Source organism: Glandiceps talaboti, chromosome 6 (assembly GCF_964340395.1).
Source record: "Glandiceps talaboti chromosome 6, keGlaTala1.1, whole genome shotgun sequence".
Classification (NCBI taxonomy): domain Eukaryota; kingdom Metazoa; phylum Hemichordata; class Enteropneusta; family Spengelidae; genus Glandiceps; species Glandiceps talaboti.
Window position 1 is genome coordinate 380,102 of NC_135554.1, and position 18,993 is coordinate 399,094.

The following is an 18,993-nucleotide window of genomic DNA, read 5'->3' on the forward strand; positions in this document are numbered from 1 at the left end:
GTCTAATGTAGTGTTAATACAGTGATCTAAATCTAGTGTCATTGTAGTGGTCTAATGTAGTGTTAATACAGTGATCTAAATCTAGTTATTGTTATTGCAGAGGTCCAATCTAACATTAATGCAGTGGTCCACCCTAGTGTTATTACAGTGGTCCACCCTAGTGTTATTACAGTGGTCCACTCTAGTGCTATTATAGTGGTCCAATTTAGTTTTACTAAAGTGGTCCAATCTAGTATATTTGCACTGTTCTAAATTTACATATAGTCCTGGTCTAGTATTATAGTGGTCCAATCTACTGTTATTGCAGTGGTCCAATCTACTGTTATTACAGTGGTCCAATGTAGTGTTACTAAAGTGGTCCACTCTAGTGTTATTGCAGTGGTCCAATCTAGTTTCATTGCAGTGGTCCACTCTAGTGTTATTAATATTACAGTGGTCTAATGTAGTGTTATTGCAGAGGTCCAATCTAGTGCTATCGCAGTGGTCCAATCTAGTGTTATTACTGAGGTCCAATCTAGTGTTATTGCAACGGCCTAATGTAGTGTGATTGCAATGGTCTAAATCTAGTGTTATTGCAGATGTCCGCTCTAGTGTTTTAATAGTGGTCTAAATCTATTGTGATTGCAGTGGTCTAATGTAGTGTTAATACAGTGATCTAAATCTAGTGTCATTGTAGTGGTCTAATGTAGTGTTAATACAGTGATCTAAATCTAGTTATTGTTATTGCAGAGGTCCAATCTAACATTAATGCAGTGGTCCACCCTAGTGTTATTACAGTGGTCCACCCTAGTGTTATTACAGTGGTCCACTCTAGTGCTATTATAGTGGTCCAATGTAGTTTTACTAAAGTGGTCCAATCTAGTATATTTGCACTGTTCTAAATTTACATATAGTCCTGGTCTAGTATTATAGTGGTCCAATCTACTGTTATTGCAGTGGTCCAATCTACTGTTATTACAGTGGTCCAATGCAGTGTTACTAAAGTGGTCCACTCTAGTGTTATTGCAGTGGTCCAATCTAGTTTCATTGCAGTGGTCCACTCTAGTGTTATTAATATTACAGTGGTCTAATGTAGTGTTATTGCAGAGGTCCAATCTAGTGCTATCGCAGTGGTCCAATCTAGTGTTATTACTGAGGTCCAATCTAGTGTTATTGCAACGGCCTAATGTAGTGTGATTGCAATGGTCTAAATCTAGTGTTATTGCAGATGTCCGCTCTAGTGTTTTAATAGTGGTCTAAATCTATTGTGATTGCAGTGGTCTAATGTAGTGTTATTAAAGTGATCTAAATCTAGTTATTGTTATTGCAGAGGTCCAATCTAACATTAATGCAGTGGTCCACCCTAGTGTTATTACAGTGGTCCACCCTAGTGTTATTGCAGTGGTCCACTCTAGTGCTATTATAGTGGTCCAATGTAGTTTTACTAAAGTGGTCCAATCTAGTATATTTGCACTGTTCTAAATTTACATATAGTCCTGGTCTAGTATTATAGTGGTCCAATCTAGTGTTATTGCAGTGTTCCAATCTAGTGTCATTGCAGTTGTCCAATCTAGTGTTATTACAGTGGTCCAATCTAGTGTTATTACAGTTGTCCAATCTAGTGTTATTACAGTGGACTAAAATAGTGGTATTACAAGTGGTCCAATCTAGTGTTATTACAGTTGTCCAATCTAGTGTTATTACAGTTGTCCAATCTAGTGTTATTACAGTTGTCCAATCTAGTGTTATTACAGTGGTCCAATCTAGTGTTATTACAGTTGTCCATTCTAGTGTTATTACAGTTGTCCAATCTAGTGTTATTACAGTGGACTAAAATAGTGGTATTACAAGTGGTCCAATCTAGTGTTATTACAAGTGGTCCAATCTAGTGTTATTACAGTTGTCCAATCTAGTGTCATTACAGTTGTCCAATCTAGTGGTATTACAAGTGGTCCAATCTAGTGTTATTACAGTTGTCCAATCTAGTGTTATTACAGTTGTCCATTCTAGTGTTATTACAGTTGTCCAATCTAGTGTTATTGCAGTTGTCCAATCTAGTGTTATTACAGTGGTCCAATCTAGTGTTATTACAGTTGTCCATTCTAGTGTTATTACAGTTGTCCAATCTAGTGTTATTACAGTGGACTAAAATAGTGGTATTACAAGTGGTCCAATCTAGTGTTATTACAGTTGTCCAATCTAGTGTTATTACAGTTGTCCATTCTAGTGTTATTACAGTTGTCCAATCTAGTGTTATTACAGTGGACTAAAATAGTGGTATTACAAGTGGTCCAATCTAGTGTTATTACAAGTGGTCCAATCTAGTGTTATTACAGTTGTCCAAGCTAGTGTTATTACAGTTGTCCATTCTAGTGTTATTACAGTTGTCCAATCTAGTGTTATTACAGTTGTCCAATCTAGTGTTATTACAGTTGTCCATTCTAGTGTTATTACAGTTGTCCAATCTAGTGTTATTACAGTGGACTAAAATAGTGGTATTACAAGTGGTCCAATCTAGTGTTATTACAGTTGTCCAATCTAGTGTTATTACAGTTGTCCATTCTAGTGTTATTACAGTTGTCCAATCTAGTGTTATTACAGTGGACTAAAATAGTGGTATTACAAGTGGTCCAATCTAGTGTTATTACAAGTGGTCCAATCTAGTGTTATTACAAGTGGTCCAATCTAGTGTTATTACAGTTGTCCAATCTAGTGTTATTACAGTTGTCCAATCTAGTGTTATTACAGTGGTCCAATCTAGTGTTATTACAGTTGTCCATTCTAGTGTTATTACAGTTGTCCAATCTAGTGTTATTACAGTGGACTAAAATAGTGGTATTACAAGTGGTCCAATCTAGTGTTATTACAGTTGTCCAATCTAGTGTTATTACAGTTGTCCATTCTAGTGTTATTACAGTTGTCCAATCTAGTGTTATTACAGTTGTCCATTCTAGTGTTATTACAGTTGTCCAATCTAGTGTTATTACAGTGGACTAAAATAGTGGTATTACAAGTGGTCCAATCTAGTGTTATTACAGTTGTCCATTCTAGTGTTATTACAGTTGTCCATTCTAGTGTTATTGCAGTTGTCCAATCTAGTGTTATTGCAGTGGACTAAAATAGTGGTATTACAAGTGGTCCAATCTTGTGTTATTACAGTGGTCTAATCTAGTGTTATTACAGTGGTTGTACAACCGACATTTGTAATAATTGCCGAAATTTGTAATAACGCCGATATTTGTAATAAAAATCACGTTTTTCGTGTAATAAAACCGACATTTGTAATAATTGCAGAAATTTGTAATAATTTCTATGAACGACAAATGTAACAAAAATTGCCGATATTTGTAATAAATTTCAGAAAAAAAATGTAATAAAATTGCCGAAATTTTTAATAAGAAATTACATTAAGGAGGGTCCTTCCTTTCACACTAAAACATGGGTTATCTAAATAAAGAAATACAAGATCGCAAAAACATCACGTCAAACGAAAGTGGATTTAACAAGCATTAATTGAATTGATTAATATAATAATTAATTGAACAATTAAACAAGTTATTATTATTTCAATCAATCCGCATATATGTTTGTATGTATGTATGTATGTATGTATGTATGTATGTATGTATATGTATGTATGTATGTATGTATGTATGTATGTATGTATGTATGTATGTATGTATGTATGTATGTATGTATGTATGTATGGTATGTGATGAGGAAGTTTAAGAATGATTGAACAAACAAACGAACGAATTAACAAACAAAGAAATGAATGAATGAATGAATGATCGAACAAATTAATTAATTAGTTAATTGATGGGTGCATGTCATTTATTTGAAGGAACTAATTAATTAATTGATGGATGGATGAATGAATGCATGAATGAATAAATGAATGAATGAATGAACGAACGAACGAACAAATTAATTAATTAGTTAATTGATGGGTGCATGTCATTTATTTGAAGGAACTAATTAATTAATTGATGAATGAATGAATGAATGCATGAATGAATAAATGAATGAATGAATGAACGAACGAACAAATTAATTAATGGATGGTTGGATGAATGAATGAATGAATGAATGAATGAATGAATGAATGAATGAATGAATGAATGAATGTACACTGTAATTCTTAGCGGAGTTTTGTTATATTTTGCAAGCTGCCGTGGATACTGAGCAATTCGACAGAAATGATATATTAGAAAATATGTGTTCGCATGACATTTATGTAATTTGTGAGATTTGTCGCCACTGATGTGTATCGATTTGACTTATACTATCAATGTTTGAGTACAGCAGCCCCCTTCCATATCATTACAGTGATTTTCTATTCTTCATTAATCTATTCAATTTTAGTGGCGTTTTATAAATCTGATAGGGAAGGGATTTCAGGGATAGTTGACCAGTAGAGCCGGGAATGAGTTCGTGAGTTCTGATTTATTTAGATGAAGGACAGAAAAAAGGGGAGAATAACGTCTCCCCAATCCCTTTCTCTAAAATAATGAAATCTTATCTCCATTTCAATTAAATCATTATTTTGTGTATTTCAATTTTGAACTTGTAGAATGTTTTATAATAGCACAACCAAATGTTGTTGTGGCCACTATATATAACATTACAACTTGTTTTGTATATTTACAGAGACTTGTACCAATTACGAATATACTTGTAATAAAGTTGTTGAAAACTTGTAACAAAATTGCCGACCTTTGTAATAAACTAACGATAATTGTAATAAAATTACCGACATTTGTAATAAACTAACAACATTTGTAATAAAATTGACGACATTTGTAATACAATTGACGACATTTGTAATAAACTAACGACAATTGTAATAAAATTGCCGACATTTGTAATATAACGTTGCCGACATTTGTAATAACTTATTAACGACATTTGTAATAAAATTGCCGACATTTGTTAAAACATTGCCAACATTTGTAATAAACTAACGACATTTGTAATAACATTGCCGACATTTGTAATAAACTAACGACATTTGTAATAAAATTGACGACATTTGTAATAAACTGACGACATTTGTAATAAAATTGACGACATTTGTAATAAACTAACAACATTTGTAATAAAATTGGCGACATTTGTAATATAACGTTGCCGACATTTGTAATAACTTATTAACGACATTTGTAATAAAATTGCCGACATTTTTAATAACATTGCCGACATTTTTAATAAACTAACGACATTTGTAATAAAATTGCCGACATTTGTAATAAACTAACGACATTTGTAATAAAATTGACGACATTTGTAATAAACTAACGACAATTGTAATAAAATTGCCGACATTTGTAAAACATTGCCGACATTGTAATAAAATTGCCGACATTTGTTAAAACATTGCCAACATTTGTAATAAACTAACGACATTTGTAATAACATTGCCGACATTTGTAATAAACTAACGACATTTGTAATAAAATTGACGACATTTGTAATAAACTGACGACATTTGTAATAAAATTGACGACATTTGTAATAAACTAACAACATTTGTAATAAAATTGGCGACATTTGTAATATAACGTTGCCGACATTTGTAATAACTTATTAACGACATTTGTAATAAAATTGCCGACATTTTTAATAACATTGCCGACATTTTTAATAAACTAACGACATTTGTAATAAAATTGCCGACATTTGTAATAAACTAACGACATTTGTAATAAAATTGACGACATTTGTAATAAACTAACGATAATTGTAATAAAATTGCCGACATTTGTAAAACATTGCCGACATTGTAATAAAATTGCCGACATTTGTAATAAAATAAGGACATTTGTAATAAAATTGACGACATTTTTAATAAACTAACGACATTTGTAATAACATTGCCGACATTTGTAACGACATTTGAAGTAAAACTGACAGTAAAAATTTACAAAATAAGTGCCTCATCTTCACCAATCCTAGATTTCAACAAATTAAACACCTGGATCTAAGAAACTTTATCAAAATTCCCTGTGTAAGAACTTATTCTACAAGTTAAGCCAGGGAAGTTTTGCGCCGGTATTTAGCACCAAAAATTGATACAGAACTATATTGTTATGTATTTACTTCTATGATTCAAATCCAAAATTCTTCCTTTATATATCAGAGTTTATCGTTGGTTGGCCTGTCATAGGTTTGTGTTAATAAAACCATCAGGCAGATATTGGCAAGCGATTATGTTTCTTTTTATACATAAGTACAATTAGTTCACAGACCAACAATAATCGAACCTGGAAACTGGTATGTGTGTCGCTAGACTTTGGTGAGATATAGTGATATACAGTATCCATAACACCAAGTGTCCGTAATGTATGATGTCTGAAATATTCGCCTTTATGCATATTAATCTCTTCACACTCACGGACAAGAATATGTCCGTGTAGACTTATTGATATACTAACTAATTTGTTTTTAAAAAATACTCATACCAATTACTTCTCAAGCCATTATGAAGCTTTCAATTTTTGCCCCCAAATGCACTCTAAAATTGGTTGTGAAATCGCCGTTTCTAAGATTTCTAGAGAAATCAGTTTGTTGGTAGTCAGCCGACCAGCTAACCAACCAACCAACCAACACTTTGTCCGCAATGATTAAAATATATACATTCGATCATACAACCATGAAGTGTTGATAAAGTGATGGATTGATGATGCTAGTTCGTATATTCATTCATCACTCAGAAGCCTTCACAATCACAAACAACTCATACATTCGCCGCTTGTACACTAGAGGAAGTAAGATTTAAGAACTAGATAAAATCAGGTTAGAAAACAGATTGAAATTATTTTTTAGCTATCCTCCATACGCCCGTCTTTCCATCCCTCCGTCAGTCAGTCAGCCAGTCAGCCAGTCAGTCAGTCAGTCAGTCAACCAACCGACCAGCCAGTCAGCCAACCAACCAGCCAGCCAACCAACCAACCGACAAGTTATCTTTTGACAAAGTCAATTTAACAACACGTCCACCAATGATCAAAATTTACATTCGTTCAATAAAGCACAACGTGTTCATCAAGTGAATTATGATTTGAACTGATGGGTTGGTACATGAGTACTGCTGGGTATATAATGTAGGTACTAGTAGGTAAGTAAGTAGCTAGGTAGATAAGTAGACTTATTATTGACTGATTGATTGATTGATTGATTGGTTGGTTGATTGATTGATTGATTGATTGATTGATTGATTGATTGATTGATTGATTGATTGATTGACAAAGATTCAAAGATCCAAGTGGCTGACATAATTGTTGTAAATTAATTCTAGGAAGCCTGTAATGACGATATTTTAAATCCTTTCTCTAAGTTTAGAATGAGTAACTCCATTTCTTTGAAAGTCAGAGAGGAACCCCCTTAACCTCTTTTTTATTACACATTTCGGCAGATTTATTACACATTTTTTTCTGAAATTTATTACAAATATCGGCAATTTTTATTACAATTGTCGTTCACAGAATTTATTACAAATGTCGTCAGTTTATTACAAATATCGGCAATTTATTACAAATGTCAGCAATTTTATTAAAAATTTCGGTTTATTACAAATTTCGGCAATTATTACAAATGTCGGTTGTACAAGGGTGTCATTCAACTAACTGAATGTAGAAAAGGGTGCCATTCCACTGTTTACCACCTAAGTGCTCCAATCTAGTGTTATTACAGTGGTCAAATCTAATGTTATTACAGTGATCTAATTTAGTGTTATGTTATTACAGTGGTCTAATTTAGTGTGATTGCAGAGGTTCAATCAAGTGCCATTGCAGTGGTTAAATCTAGAGTTATTACTGTGGTCCAGTCTAGTGTTATTAGAGTGGTCTAATGTAATGCTATTACAAGTGGTCCAATCTAGTGTTATTACAAGTGGTCCAATCTAGTGTTATTACAAGTGGTCCAATCTAGTGTTATTACAGTGGTCTAATCTAGTGTTATTGCAGTCGTCCAATCTAGTGTTATTGCAATGGTCTATTCTTGTGTTATTACAAGTGTTCTAAATCTAGTGTTATTACAGTGGTCCAATGTAGTGTTACTGCAGTGGTCCAATATACTATATTTCCACTATTCTAAATTTACATAGAGTGCTGGTCTAGTGTTATTGCAGTGGTCAAATCTACTGTTATTGCGGTGGTCTAATCTAACGTTATTGCAGTGGTCAAATCAAGTGTTATTGCAGTGGTCCAATCTAGTGTTCTTGCAGAGGTTTAATCTAGTGTGATTGCAGTTGTCTAAATCTAGTGTTATTACAGTGGTCCAATGTAGTGTTACTGAAGTGGTCCAATCTACTAAATTGCCATTATTCAAAATTTACATAGAGTGCTGGTCTAGTATTATTACAGTGGTCCAGTTTAGTGTCATTGCAGTGGTCCAATCTAGTGTTATTACAAGTGGTCTAATCTAGTGTTATTGCAGTGGTCCAATCTAGTGTTATTACAAGTGGTCTAATCTAGTGTTATTGCAGTGGTTCAATCTACTGTTATTGCAGTGGTCTAATCTAACATTATTGCAGTGGTCCAGTATAGTGTTATTGCCGTGGTCCAATCTACTGTTATTGCAGTGATCCAATCTAGTGTTATAACAGTCTTCCAATCTAGTGTTATTGCAGTGGTCCAATCTAGTGTTATTGCAGTGGTCCAATCTAGTGTTATTGCAGTGGTCCAATCTACTGTTATTGCAGTGGTCCAATCTAGTGTTATTGCAGTGGTCCAGTATAGTGTTATTGTCATGGTCCAATCTACTATTATTGCAGTGGTCTAAACTAACGTTGTTGCAGTGGTCCAATCTCTTGTTATTGTAGTGGTACATTCTTGTGTTTATTACAAGTGATCCAATCTAGTGTTATTACAGTGTTCCAATCTAGTGTTATTACAGTGGTCTAATCTAGCGTTATTGCAGAAGTCCAATCTAGTGTTATTGCAGTGGTCCAATCTAGTGTTATTACAGTGTTCCAATCTAGTGTTATTACAGTGGTCTAATCTAGCATTATTGCAGAAGTCCAATCTAGTGTTATTGCAGTGGTCCAATGTAGTGTTATTGTAGTGGCCCAAACTAGTGTTATAACAGTGGTCTAATCTAGTGTTATTGCAGAGGTACAATCTAGTGTTATTGCAGAGGTACAATCTAGTGTTATTGCAGTAGTCCAATCTAGTCTTAATACAGTGGTCTAATCTAGTGTTATTATAGTGGTATAATCTAGTGTTATTACAGTGGTCCAATCTAGTGTTCTTACAGTGTTCCAATCTATAGTTATTGCAGTGGTCCAATCCAGTGTTATTACAGTGGCCTAATGTAGTGTTACTGCATTGGTCTATATCTAGTGTTATTGCAGTGGTCCACTCTAGTATTCTAACAGTGGTCTAAATCTTGTGTGATTGCAGTTGTCTAATTTAGTTGTCTAATCTAGCATTATTGCAGTGGTCCAATCTACTATTATTGCCGTGCTCTAATCTATTGTTATTGCAGTGGTCTATTCTTGTGTTATTACAAGTGATCCAATCTAGTGTTATTGCAGTGGTCTAATCTAGTGTTATTACAGTGGTCCAATCTAGTGTTATTGCAATGGTCTAATCTAGTGTTATTGCAGTGGTCCAATCTAGTGTTATTACAGTGGTCGAATCTAGTGTTATTGCAGTGGTCCAAGCTAGTATTGTTGCAGTGGTCCAATCTAGTGCTATTGCAGTGGTCCAATCTAGTGTTATTGCAATGGTCTAATCTACTGTTATCACAGTGGTCCAATTTAGTGTTATTGCAGTGGTCTAATGTAGTGTTATTGCAGTGGTCCAATCTAGTGTTATTGCAGTGGTCCAATCTAGTGTTATTGCAGTGGTCAAATCTAGTGTTATTGCAGTGGTCTAATCTAGTGTTATTGCAGTGGTCTAACATAGTGTGTTTGCAGTGGTCTAATCTAGTGTTATTGCAGTGGTCCAATCTAGTGTTATTGCAGTGGTCCTATCTAGTGTTATTGCAGTGGTCCAATCTAGTGTTATTGCAGTGGTCCAATCTAGTGTGTTTGCAGTGGTCCAATCTAGTGTGTTTGCAGTGGTCCAATCTAGTGTGTTTGCAGTGGTCCAATCTAGTGTTATTGCAGTGGTCCAATCTAGTGTTATTGCAGTGGTCCTATCTAGTGTTATTGCAGTGGTCTATTCTTGTGTTATTACAAGTGATCCAATCTAGTGTTATTGCAGTGGTCAAATCTAGTGTTATTGCAGTGGTCCAATCTAGTGTTATTGCAGTGGTCTAACGTAGTGTGTTTGCAGTGGTCTAATCTAGTGTTATTGCAGTGGTCCAATCTAGTGTTTTTGCAGTGGTCCTATCTAGTGTGTTTGCAGTGCTCTAATAGAGTGTTATTGCAGTGGTCCAATCTAGTGTTATTGCAGTGGTCTAATCTAGTGTGTTTGCAGTGGTCCAATCTAGTGTGTTTGCAGTGGTCCAATCTAGTGTTATTGCAGTGGTCCAATCTAGTGTTATTGCAGTGGTCCTATCTAGTGTTATTGCAGTGGTCTATTCTTGTGTTATTACAAGTGATCCAATGTAGTGTTATTATAGTGGTCCAATCTAGTGTTATTGCAGTGGTCCAAACTAGTGTTATTGCAGTGGTCCAATCTACTGTTATTGCAGTGGTCTAATCTACTGTTATTGCAGTGGTCTAATCTAGTGTTATTGCAGTGGTCTAATGTAGTGTTATTGCAGTGGTCTAATCTAGTGTTATTGCAGTGGTCCAATCTAGTGTTATTGCAGTGGTCCAATCTAGTGTTATTGCAGTGGTCAAATCTGGTGTTATTGCAGTGGTCCAATTCAGTGTTATTGCAGTGGTCTAATGTAGTGTGTTTGCAGTGCTGTAATCTAGTGTTATTGCAGTGGTCCAGTCTAGTGTTATAGCAGTGGTCCAATCTAGTGTGTTTGCAGTGGTACAATCTAGTGTGTTTGCAGTGGTCCAATGTAGTGTGTTTGCAGTGGTCCAATCTAGTGTTATTGCAGTGGTCCAATCTAGTGTTATTGCACTGGTCCTATCTAGTGTTATTGCAGTGGTCTATTCTTGTGTTATTACAAGTGATTCAATGTAGTGTTATTATAGTGGTCCAATCTAGTGTTATTAGAAGTGGACCAATCTAGTGTTATTACAAGTGGTCCAATCAAGTGTTATTACAGTGGACCAATCTAGTGTTATTGCAGTTGTCCAATCTAGCATTATTGCAGTGTTCCAATCTAGTGTTATTGCAGTGGTCTAATCTAGTGTTATTGCAGTGGTCAAATCTAGTGTTATTGCAGTGGTCTAATCTAGTGTTATTGCAGTGGTCCAATCTAGTGTTATTGCAGTGGTCAAATCTAGTGTTATTGCAGTTGTCCAATCTAGTGTTATTGCAGTGGTCTAATGTAGTGTTATTGCAGTAGTCCAATCTAGTGTTATTGCAGTGGTCAAATCTAGTGTTATTGCAGTGGTCCAATCTAGTGTTATTGCAGTGGTCTAACGTAGTGTGTTTGCAGTGGTCTAATCTAGTGTTATTGCAGTGGTCCAATCTAGTGTTATTGCAGTGGTCCTATCTAGTGTTATTGCAGTGGTCCAATCTAGTGTTATTGCAGTGGTCCAATCTAGTGTTATTGCAGTGGTCCAATCTAGTGTTATTGTAGTGGTCCAATCTAGTGTTATTGCAGTGGTCCAATCTAGTGTTGTTGCAGTGGTCTAATCTAATGTTCTTGCAGGGGTCCAATTTTGTGTTCTTGCAGTGGTCCAATTTTGTGTTATTGCAGTGGTCCAATCTTGTGTTATTGCAGTGATCCGATCTAGTGTTACTGCAGTGGTCCAATCTAGTGTTATTGCAGTGGTCCATTGTAGTGTAATTGCAGTGGTCCAATCTTGTGTTATTGTAATGGTCCAATCTAGTGTTATTGCAGTGGTCTAATCTAACATTATTTCAGTGGTCCAGTATAGTGTAATTGCCGTGGTCCAATCTACAGTTATTGCAGTGGTCCAATCTACTATTATTGCAGTGGTCTAATCTAACGTTGTTGCAGTGGTCTATTCTTGTGTTATTACAGTGTTCCAATCTAGTGTTATTACAGTGGTCCAATCTAGTGTTATTACAGTGGACTAATCTAGTGTTATTGCAGTGGTTTAATTTAGTGTTATTGCAGCTGTCCAAATTAGTGCTATTACCTCCCGTACCCTTCCGGGAGGTATTAAAATTTTTAGCCCTAATTTGCATATCACTGACGGGAACATCATGTTGTGAACAATTCTTAAACACACCTGAGAATATTCTCACCAAATTTCAAATGATCTGCCCAGGAGTTTTGGAGTTTAAGTTTTTTTGACCAAAAATCTCACATTTTGTCCTAAATCACACACCGGTGGTAAGATCATTTTCATTTGAACAATTTCCAAACTAGACACCCACAGTAATACACCCACAAAATATCAGGGCAATTGGTCCAGCATTTTTTGACTTTAAGTTGTTTACACACATCCACACACACAAACGCACAGACAGACACACAAACACACATATACTTTGCTATGCCTATAGCACTACTGAACCTTATCATTTCAGTTGTGCTAAAAATGGCAGGCAGCAATGGGTTATCGTGGAAGGGCAATCATCCCCCCCTGGAATAATATTTATTTCTTATTTCTTATTTCTTATATCCCATTATCTGATTGGACCAGAGATGACTGACCCGATTCACATAGATTGGCGCTCAGAGAATGTAAACAACAGTACCAATATTACACTGTATCAGTCCATAGACATTGTCTATGATCAGTCATAAGAGTTTCCCAAAAGGAAACATTTTTCTACTTACCTGATGCATAACAATTAGGCTATATTTGCATACTCATATCATAACCCCACTAGGCAAGAATTCTTCGTCTCGCGATAGACGAGGCTGCCCTCTCGCTGATACTACCAATACTAGCCAGTTTTTATTTGCCAGCCCATCCTTAAATACAATTGTATTTCCCAACAAGTGGGGAGGAGGGTGGGTACTGCATCAGGTAAGTAGATTGATCTTATAGAAAAATGTTTCCTTTTGGGGAAACTCTTATTCTATTGCAATCAATCAACTTACCTGATGAATAACAATTAGGCTATTAACAGAATACAAAGGTATCTGTGGAGGTGGATAGTATATAATTATAAAGTCAAAAGGAACTTTCACTCACCATCTAGTTAAGTTCTTTTGCTTCTTGAGCTTAGGCTCGATAAACCAAAGGCAGCTTAATCCATGCCAACATCTTTCAGGTAATAGCTGATGAAAGTAGTTGGTGATGCCCAGAATGCAGCTTTCATGATGTCATCAGTGCTAACACCATTAAACAATGCCCAGGATGATGCTAAAGCTCTAAGTATCATGTGCAGTAATCCTGTGTAACTGACGACTGGTACTGTCCTGGTTGTTATAGGCATAGAAAATAGTCCCTTTTATCCAGCGAGAGATAGAGCTTGGATGTGCTGGATTATGGGCATTAGATTTGTAAGCGAGAAACAACTGACTGTGATTACCTCTCAGTTTAGCAGTTGTCTTAATATAGCATTTTAATGCTCTGTAAGGACATAAGAACTTATCCTCAGAGTCTGATGAAAAGGCTGTGAGCTTTGGGACAAAGACAGCTGTGCCTGGATGGTTTAAGGACTCATTCTTAGCCAGGAACTGCAGGTGAGGTATTAATCTGACCCCATTTGGTTCCCAGCGGATATGATTGGGATCAATGGATAAAGCATGCAACTCACTTCGTCTACGACCTGTCACCACTGCTAGTAGAAAAACAGTCTTCCATGTAAGGAATTTAAGAGAACATGAGTGAATAGGTTCAAAAGGGCTGCCCCTGAGGCTGTCTAAAACCAGGGGAAGGTGCCACGGAGGGAGAAGATGCCGTTTAATAGGCCTCTGAACAAAGAAGCCCTTGATAAGAGCAGAAAATGCAGGGTGACTACCTATTTTGACACCCTGTATCTCTGGTAACACTGCTGAGAGTGCTGATAAATAAGAGCTTATAGTTCTGACTTGAAGAGATCTGTCCTCAAAAAGGAAAACTAAGAAATCAGCAATCTGTCCTATACTTGGATTGCTGGGATTAACAGATTGTTTATGGCACCAACTATAAAAAGTCCTGATTTTGTTATCATAGGATTGTCTGGTGCTCTGTCTTCTAGCTCCACTTGCATATTTTGCAGCTTTTTGTGAAAGGCCCTTCTCAAGCCATCGTTGCTGGATAATTTTGGAAACCATGACCTTCTGGGCCAATTTGGTGCAATCAAGATTACAGTTGTTTCCTCTGAGCTTATCTTTTGAAGTGCTCAAGGGATTAGAGGTACTGGTGGGAAGGCATACCCGTATAGGTGCTTCCATGAAATTGATAGAGCGTCTACAGCTTCCGCTCTTGGGTCTGGGAGCGGAGCATAGAATACTGGTAGTTGAGTGTTTGGTACTGTAGCGAAAAGAACTATGAGTGGTCTGCCCAGTCTCATGAAGACCTCCTTCACCACTGTTCTGTTCAAAGTCCACTCTGTAGGAATCATGCGTTTTCTGGATAGGGCATCTGCGATCAGATTCTTTTTTTTCCCGGAATATGAGCTGCTCTTTCCCACACTAGCATGCACAGTGATGGGGAATGAGTTCCCCCCTGACGATTTATGTATGATACTACCATTGTCGGATTGTATCAGTACCCTTTGTTGTATTATGTGGTTTATAAAGGCTTTCAGGGCATTCAACACTGCCATTAGCTCCAACCAGTTTATGTGCTTTTTGTTGTTGGAGTGAGGTCCACTTTCCTGATGCGATCAAGTCTCCATAGTGGGCCCCCACCCCTGGACTGATGCGTCTGTTAACAGAGTGCTCTCTGGGGGTGGATGATATAAGGGAACTCCCTTGAAAAAGTTGTCTGGTACTATACCCACCACCTGAGTGTGTCGATAAGTAATGGGTCCATTTGGATCAGTTTGTCTATCGGATGAACAATAGGACGCCATTGTGAGAGGAGGTATAACTGAATTGGTCTTATGTACAACCTGGCATGAGGCATCAGTTGAGTGCATGACACATCAAACTGAGTAATCGTAGAAACTCCACTGCCGGAAATTGGTTCCTTGTCAGGAGCCTCTGTACTGTGTGAGGGATCCCCATAAGGACGTCTAAAACGTAACTCCTGCTGTGGCAGGTATGTGATCTCATCAAACTCATTCCCAGCATAGAGAGATACCCCATCGGATCTATCAAAACGTTCAGTTAAACTAGGATTGACACCCATCTCGGGAACCATAGTAGGCTGAGTACCAATGTTACCATCTGTTTCATTCGAAGTAGGGACTGTGCTATTCCTCTGAGCTACAGCGCCCTCACTCGGCAGATTCTGAGATTTTTGAATTGATATGCCATTTGTTGAGAAAAATTATCGAAATGTTCATTAAGAATAGTCGCACCTTGACAAAAGCTCGGACGACTTGACACTCTTACCTTTCGAGGTGGACTTACTCGTATTTATACGGGCCCTAGACTTACTACAGGTTGTCACTGGCTTCGGCACGGGTTGTTGTGGAGTCATGCCGACGCACGCTTCACATACCTTGTGCCCACAGTTAGGGTCCATCTTTTTGTAGCATTGAGTACATAAAATGGGGTCCCCAGACATCTCCGTTGTAGAACTTTCTTCCATGTTCGTAGAATTCTAAAAGAAAGCACACTTGAAACACGAGAACGGTAGTTCCGGTTTTGTTTTGAGATACTGGAAGTTCAGACCGATAGCGTGCTACGCTAACGTAGGTCAGTAAATGTTATGTTACTACGCTAATAAATGTCTTTGAAACTACAATTAAAGAACCTCAAAGAGAAAAATTGTCCCACAAAGGGACAGGAAAGAACGGAAATACCTGCAAGGGTAGTGCCATTAAATGTTCGAAGAACTTTATCGGAGTATGAGTGTAGCGTGCGTGCATACGCAACGCTAGGCAAATAAGAACTGGCTAGTATTGGTAGTATCGGCGAGACCAAGAATTCTTGCCTAGTGGGGTTATGAGTATGCAAATATAGCCTAATTGTTATGCATCAGGTAAGTTGATTGATTGTAATAGAAAAACCAAAGTGAAACGAAATATCAACATTTACGATCATCAACTTTGTATCTTCAAGGTAGTGCTCTAACTTTCTGTTTTCTGCTGCATATGGAATCTAATATATATGAATTTTGATTCACCACCGTGGCGAAAGACTTCGAAAATATTTTAACCATTTCACATTTACGAGACTCAGTGTAGTGAATCATATGAATGGGTGGCTCGAGCACAGACATGTCGATCATCAATATTAATTGATCACGATCATTTTCCAGGGTTTACCAGGGGTAGGGGGCATTTTTCCAGGGAGGGTTTGAAATTCCAGGGGTTTCCAGGACCGTGCAAACTCTGTATACAACTAGATTTTACATTTGTTTGTAAATGTCCCATTATGTATCATAATCTCACTTTTTGATCATTTACATCATACAACAATGTTAATATTTCCTGTGCTATCTCCAGACGTTATTTGTTTGACCCTTTAAGTTTATTATTCTGTCTATTTCCAAGCTCTCAAAATGAAATCTCACAAATTCTGTGTCGCTCCTTTTAGTCGTGCTTGGTACTCATGACATTAGGCAACCCCTCTAGTGGTGAATTTAGCAACGGTGCCAGCTCCATTTTACCCTGTTTCTATATGCTAGTAACCCAGCTGAAAATGTTGCTTTATGATGAATAAATATCTACTGAAAAATACTCTGAGTTCAGGTAACTCTCTAGTCCAAGGTCAAGTCCTACAGTGCTTTACACAGAATACTTTTCACTCAGGGATAATATGATGACATAAATTGTTAATTTCTCAAAGTGAACACTGGTGGGTGCTGTCTTCAAGGGCAAAATAACGACATACATGAACTTGTGACATTGGAAGCTAAATCTAATTTTTAAGCTATAAGCAAGGAAAATTAAGTTAAAAAAGAAAATTGTATAAATCACTTGTCACAAATGTATTTCATTAATAGAAATTACAAGTATATGTCATTTGATTGGACCTTTCCTTTAAAAGTCTTTTAAAATGTACATGAATGACTATTCTGAAGTATTTGTCTGAACAAGTCATTGAGAATGACATAGTCCCCGATATGATTGGGTTTTAAGGAATTATCACTACTCTGATCACGCAACAACACTTGTGAACCTAAATCAAACAGACTTAGATATGTTGTGTCTGCTTGTTGGACATGGAACATGCCTACAACAATAAATGATTGGTCGGGTATGGGGGATCATATCACGATGAAAATGGATATGCACGTGTATGTCATAGAACACTGTCCTAATACCAACTTTGAATGTGATCTGTTCAAGCATGTCTGAGTTATGGCTTTGGACATTGAAAAATCGCAAACAAAATGGCTGCCAGGCGGCCACATTGGATCTTATTACAACAACAATGAATATGCACATGTATGTCATAGAACACTGTCCTAATACCAACTTTGAATGAGATCTGTTCAAGCATGTCTGAGTTATGGCTTTGGACATGGAAAATTCACAAACAAAATGGCTGCCAGGCGGCCATATTGGATCATATCATGACAACAATGAATATGCACATATATGCCATAGAACACTGTCCTAATACCAACTTTGAATGAGATCTGTTCAAGCATGTCTGAGTTATGGCTTTAGACAGGGAAAATTTGCAAACAAAATGGCTGCTAGGTGGCCATATTGGATCGTATCATGAAACAAATTGACATGCGTATGTATGCCATTGTATGTTGCCCCTGTACCAAGTTTGAAAAAAATCGGTCCAGGCATCTCCAAGAAATGGCTGCGGACGGACGGACGGACGGACGGACAGACGGAACCCAATCCATAAGTCCCCGTCCCGGACTTCGTCCGGCGGGGACTAACAAAGATTGTATAGTTATGGAATGTAAATCAATGGACTTACTTGCAAGTATATGAGATGCTGTCCCTACACCCCAGTGAGCCCAATTGAATATAACACGCCTGAAATAAGGAAGACAAGCAAGTACTAAGTTACCAACAGTTAACTACATTATCAATCAATCAATCAATTAATTAAAAAATAGCACCAATGGTGTTGAAGCTGTACATTTATGTTTATCCACATACTGATCAATGCTAGGTATATGTGTTCATTTGCTGCATGAACAAAAATAAATAGTGCAAATATTGTGTTGTCGCACAACTTCATGTTCAGGGCAATGATAGTTATATAATTTTTTGAGGATTTAATGTTGTAACCAAAACAAAACAAAATGTTCATACCTAATTTCCATTATAATAATCCAGCCATCCTATGTTGAAAGTGTACTTAATCAAAACAAGTATAGCAACATCCTAATTAAACTTTAAATTGATGTGTCTACAAGGTTTTGTACTTCTTTATTTTTAAAAAAATCAATTTGGAACTAAGTCATACCAATGTAACAGGTTTAACTTTCTTGCTTGTCTTATTGTAATATCAAATGCCAGCTACATTCAGTTTATATGGGTAGGTGATGAAAAAGCTGTCTTACAACATATTACATAATCAAGTCATAAACCAAACTGTCCATGCTACATACTTTACCACCAGAGGAAATAGTAAAGTAAACATTATAGCTAATAAACAATTAGTATAGTGTTAATGTACTGTTCTCACTGTCTCAGCAAATGAGGACAAATCTACCCATTCTCAACAAAGTTAAACTCAGTCTACTGGGTAATTTCAAAGTTAAAGATTTTTTAGGAAAAGCAATGATATAGAATAACAGTTCTAGAAACATCTCACCAAGTTTCAGACTCATTCACTTAGTACTTTTTGAGATACAAGTTTTTCACCAAAAGAGAACATTTTTACACCTAAATTCCATATCACTGATGATCATTATGTGGTTAATATTTCTTCATTTATACATCCTGATGCATCCCCATCAAATTTTGGAATTAAAGACTTTTGACCAAAAATATACATGTTTAGCCCTAA

General features: G+C 36.5%; 1 protein-coding gene across 1 annotated transcript in view; it reads right to left on the reverse strand.

The window, feature by feature from the left end:
• Positions 1-18,993, reverse strand: part of LOC144436440 (putative ferric-chelate reductase 1) — a 276,780-nt gene that overhangs the window by 59,016 nt on the left and 198,771 nt on the right. Inside the window, exon 13 of the mRNA XM_078125238.1 lies at positions 17,953-18,011. Within this exon, the coding sequence (XP_077981364.1) occupies positions 17,953-18,011 (59 nt within the window). The remainder of the gene's footprint in view (positions 1-17,952; positions 18,012-18,993) is intronic.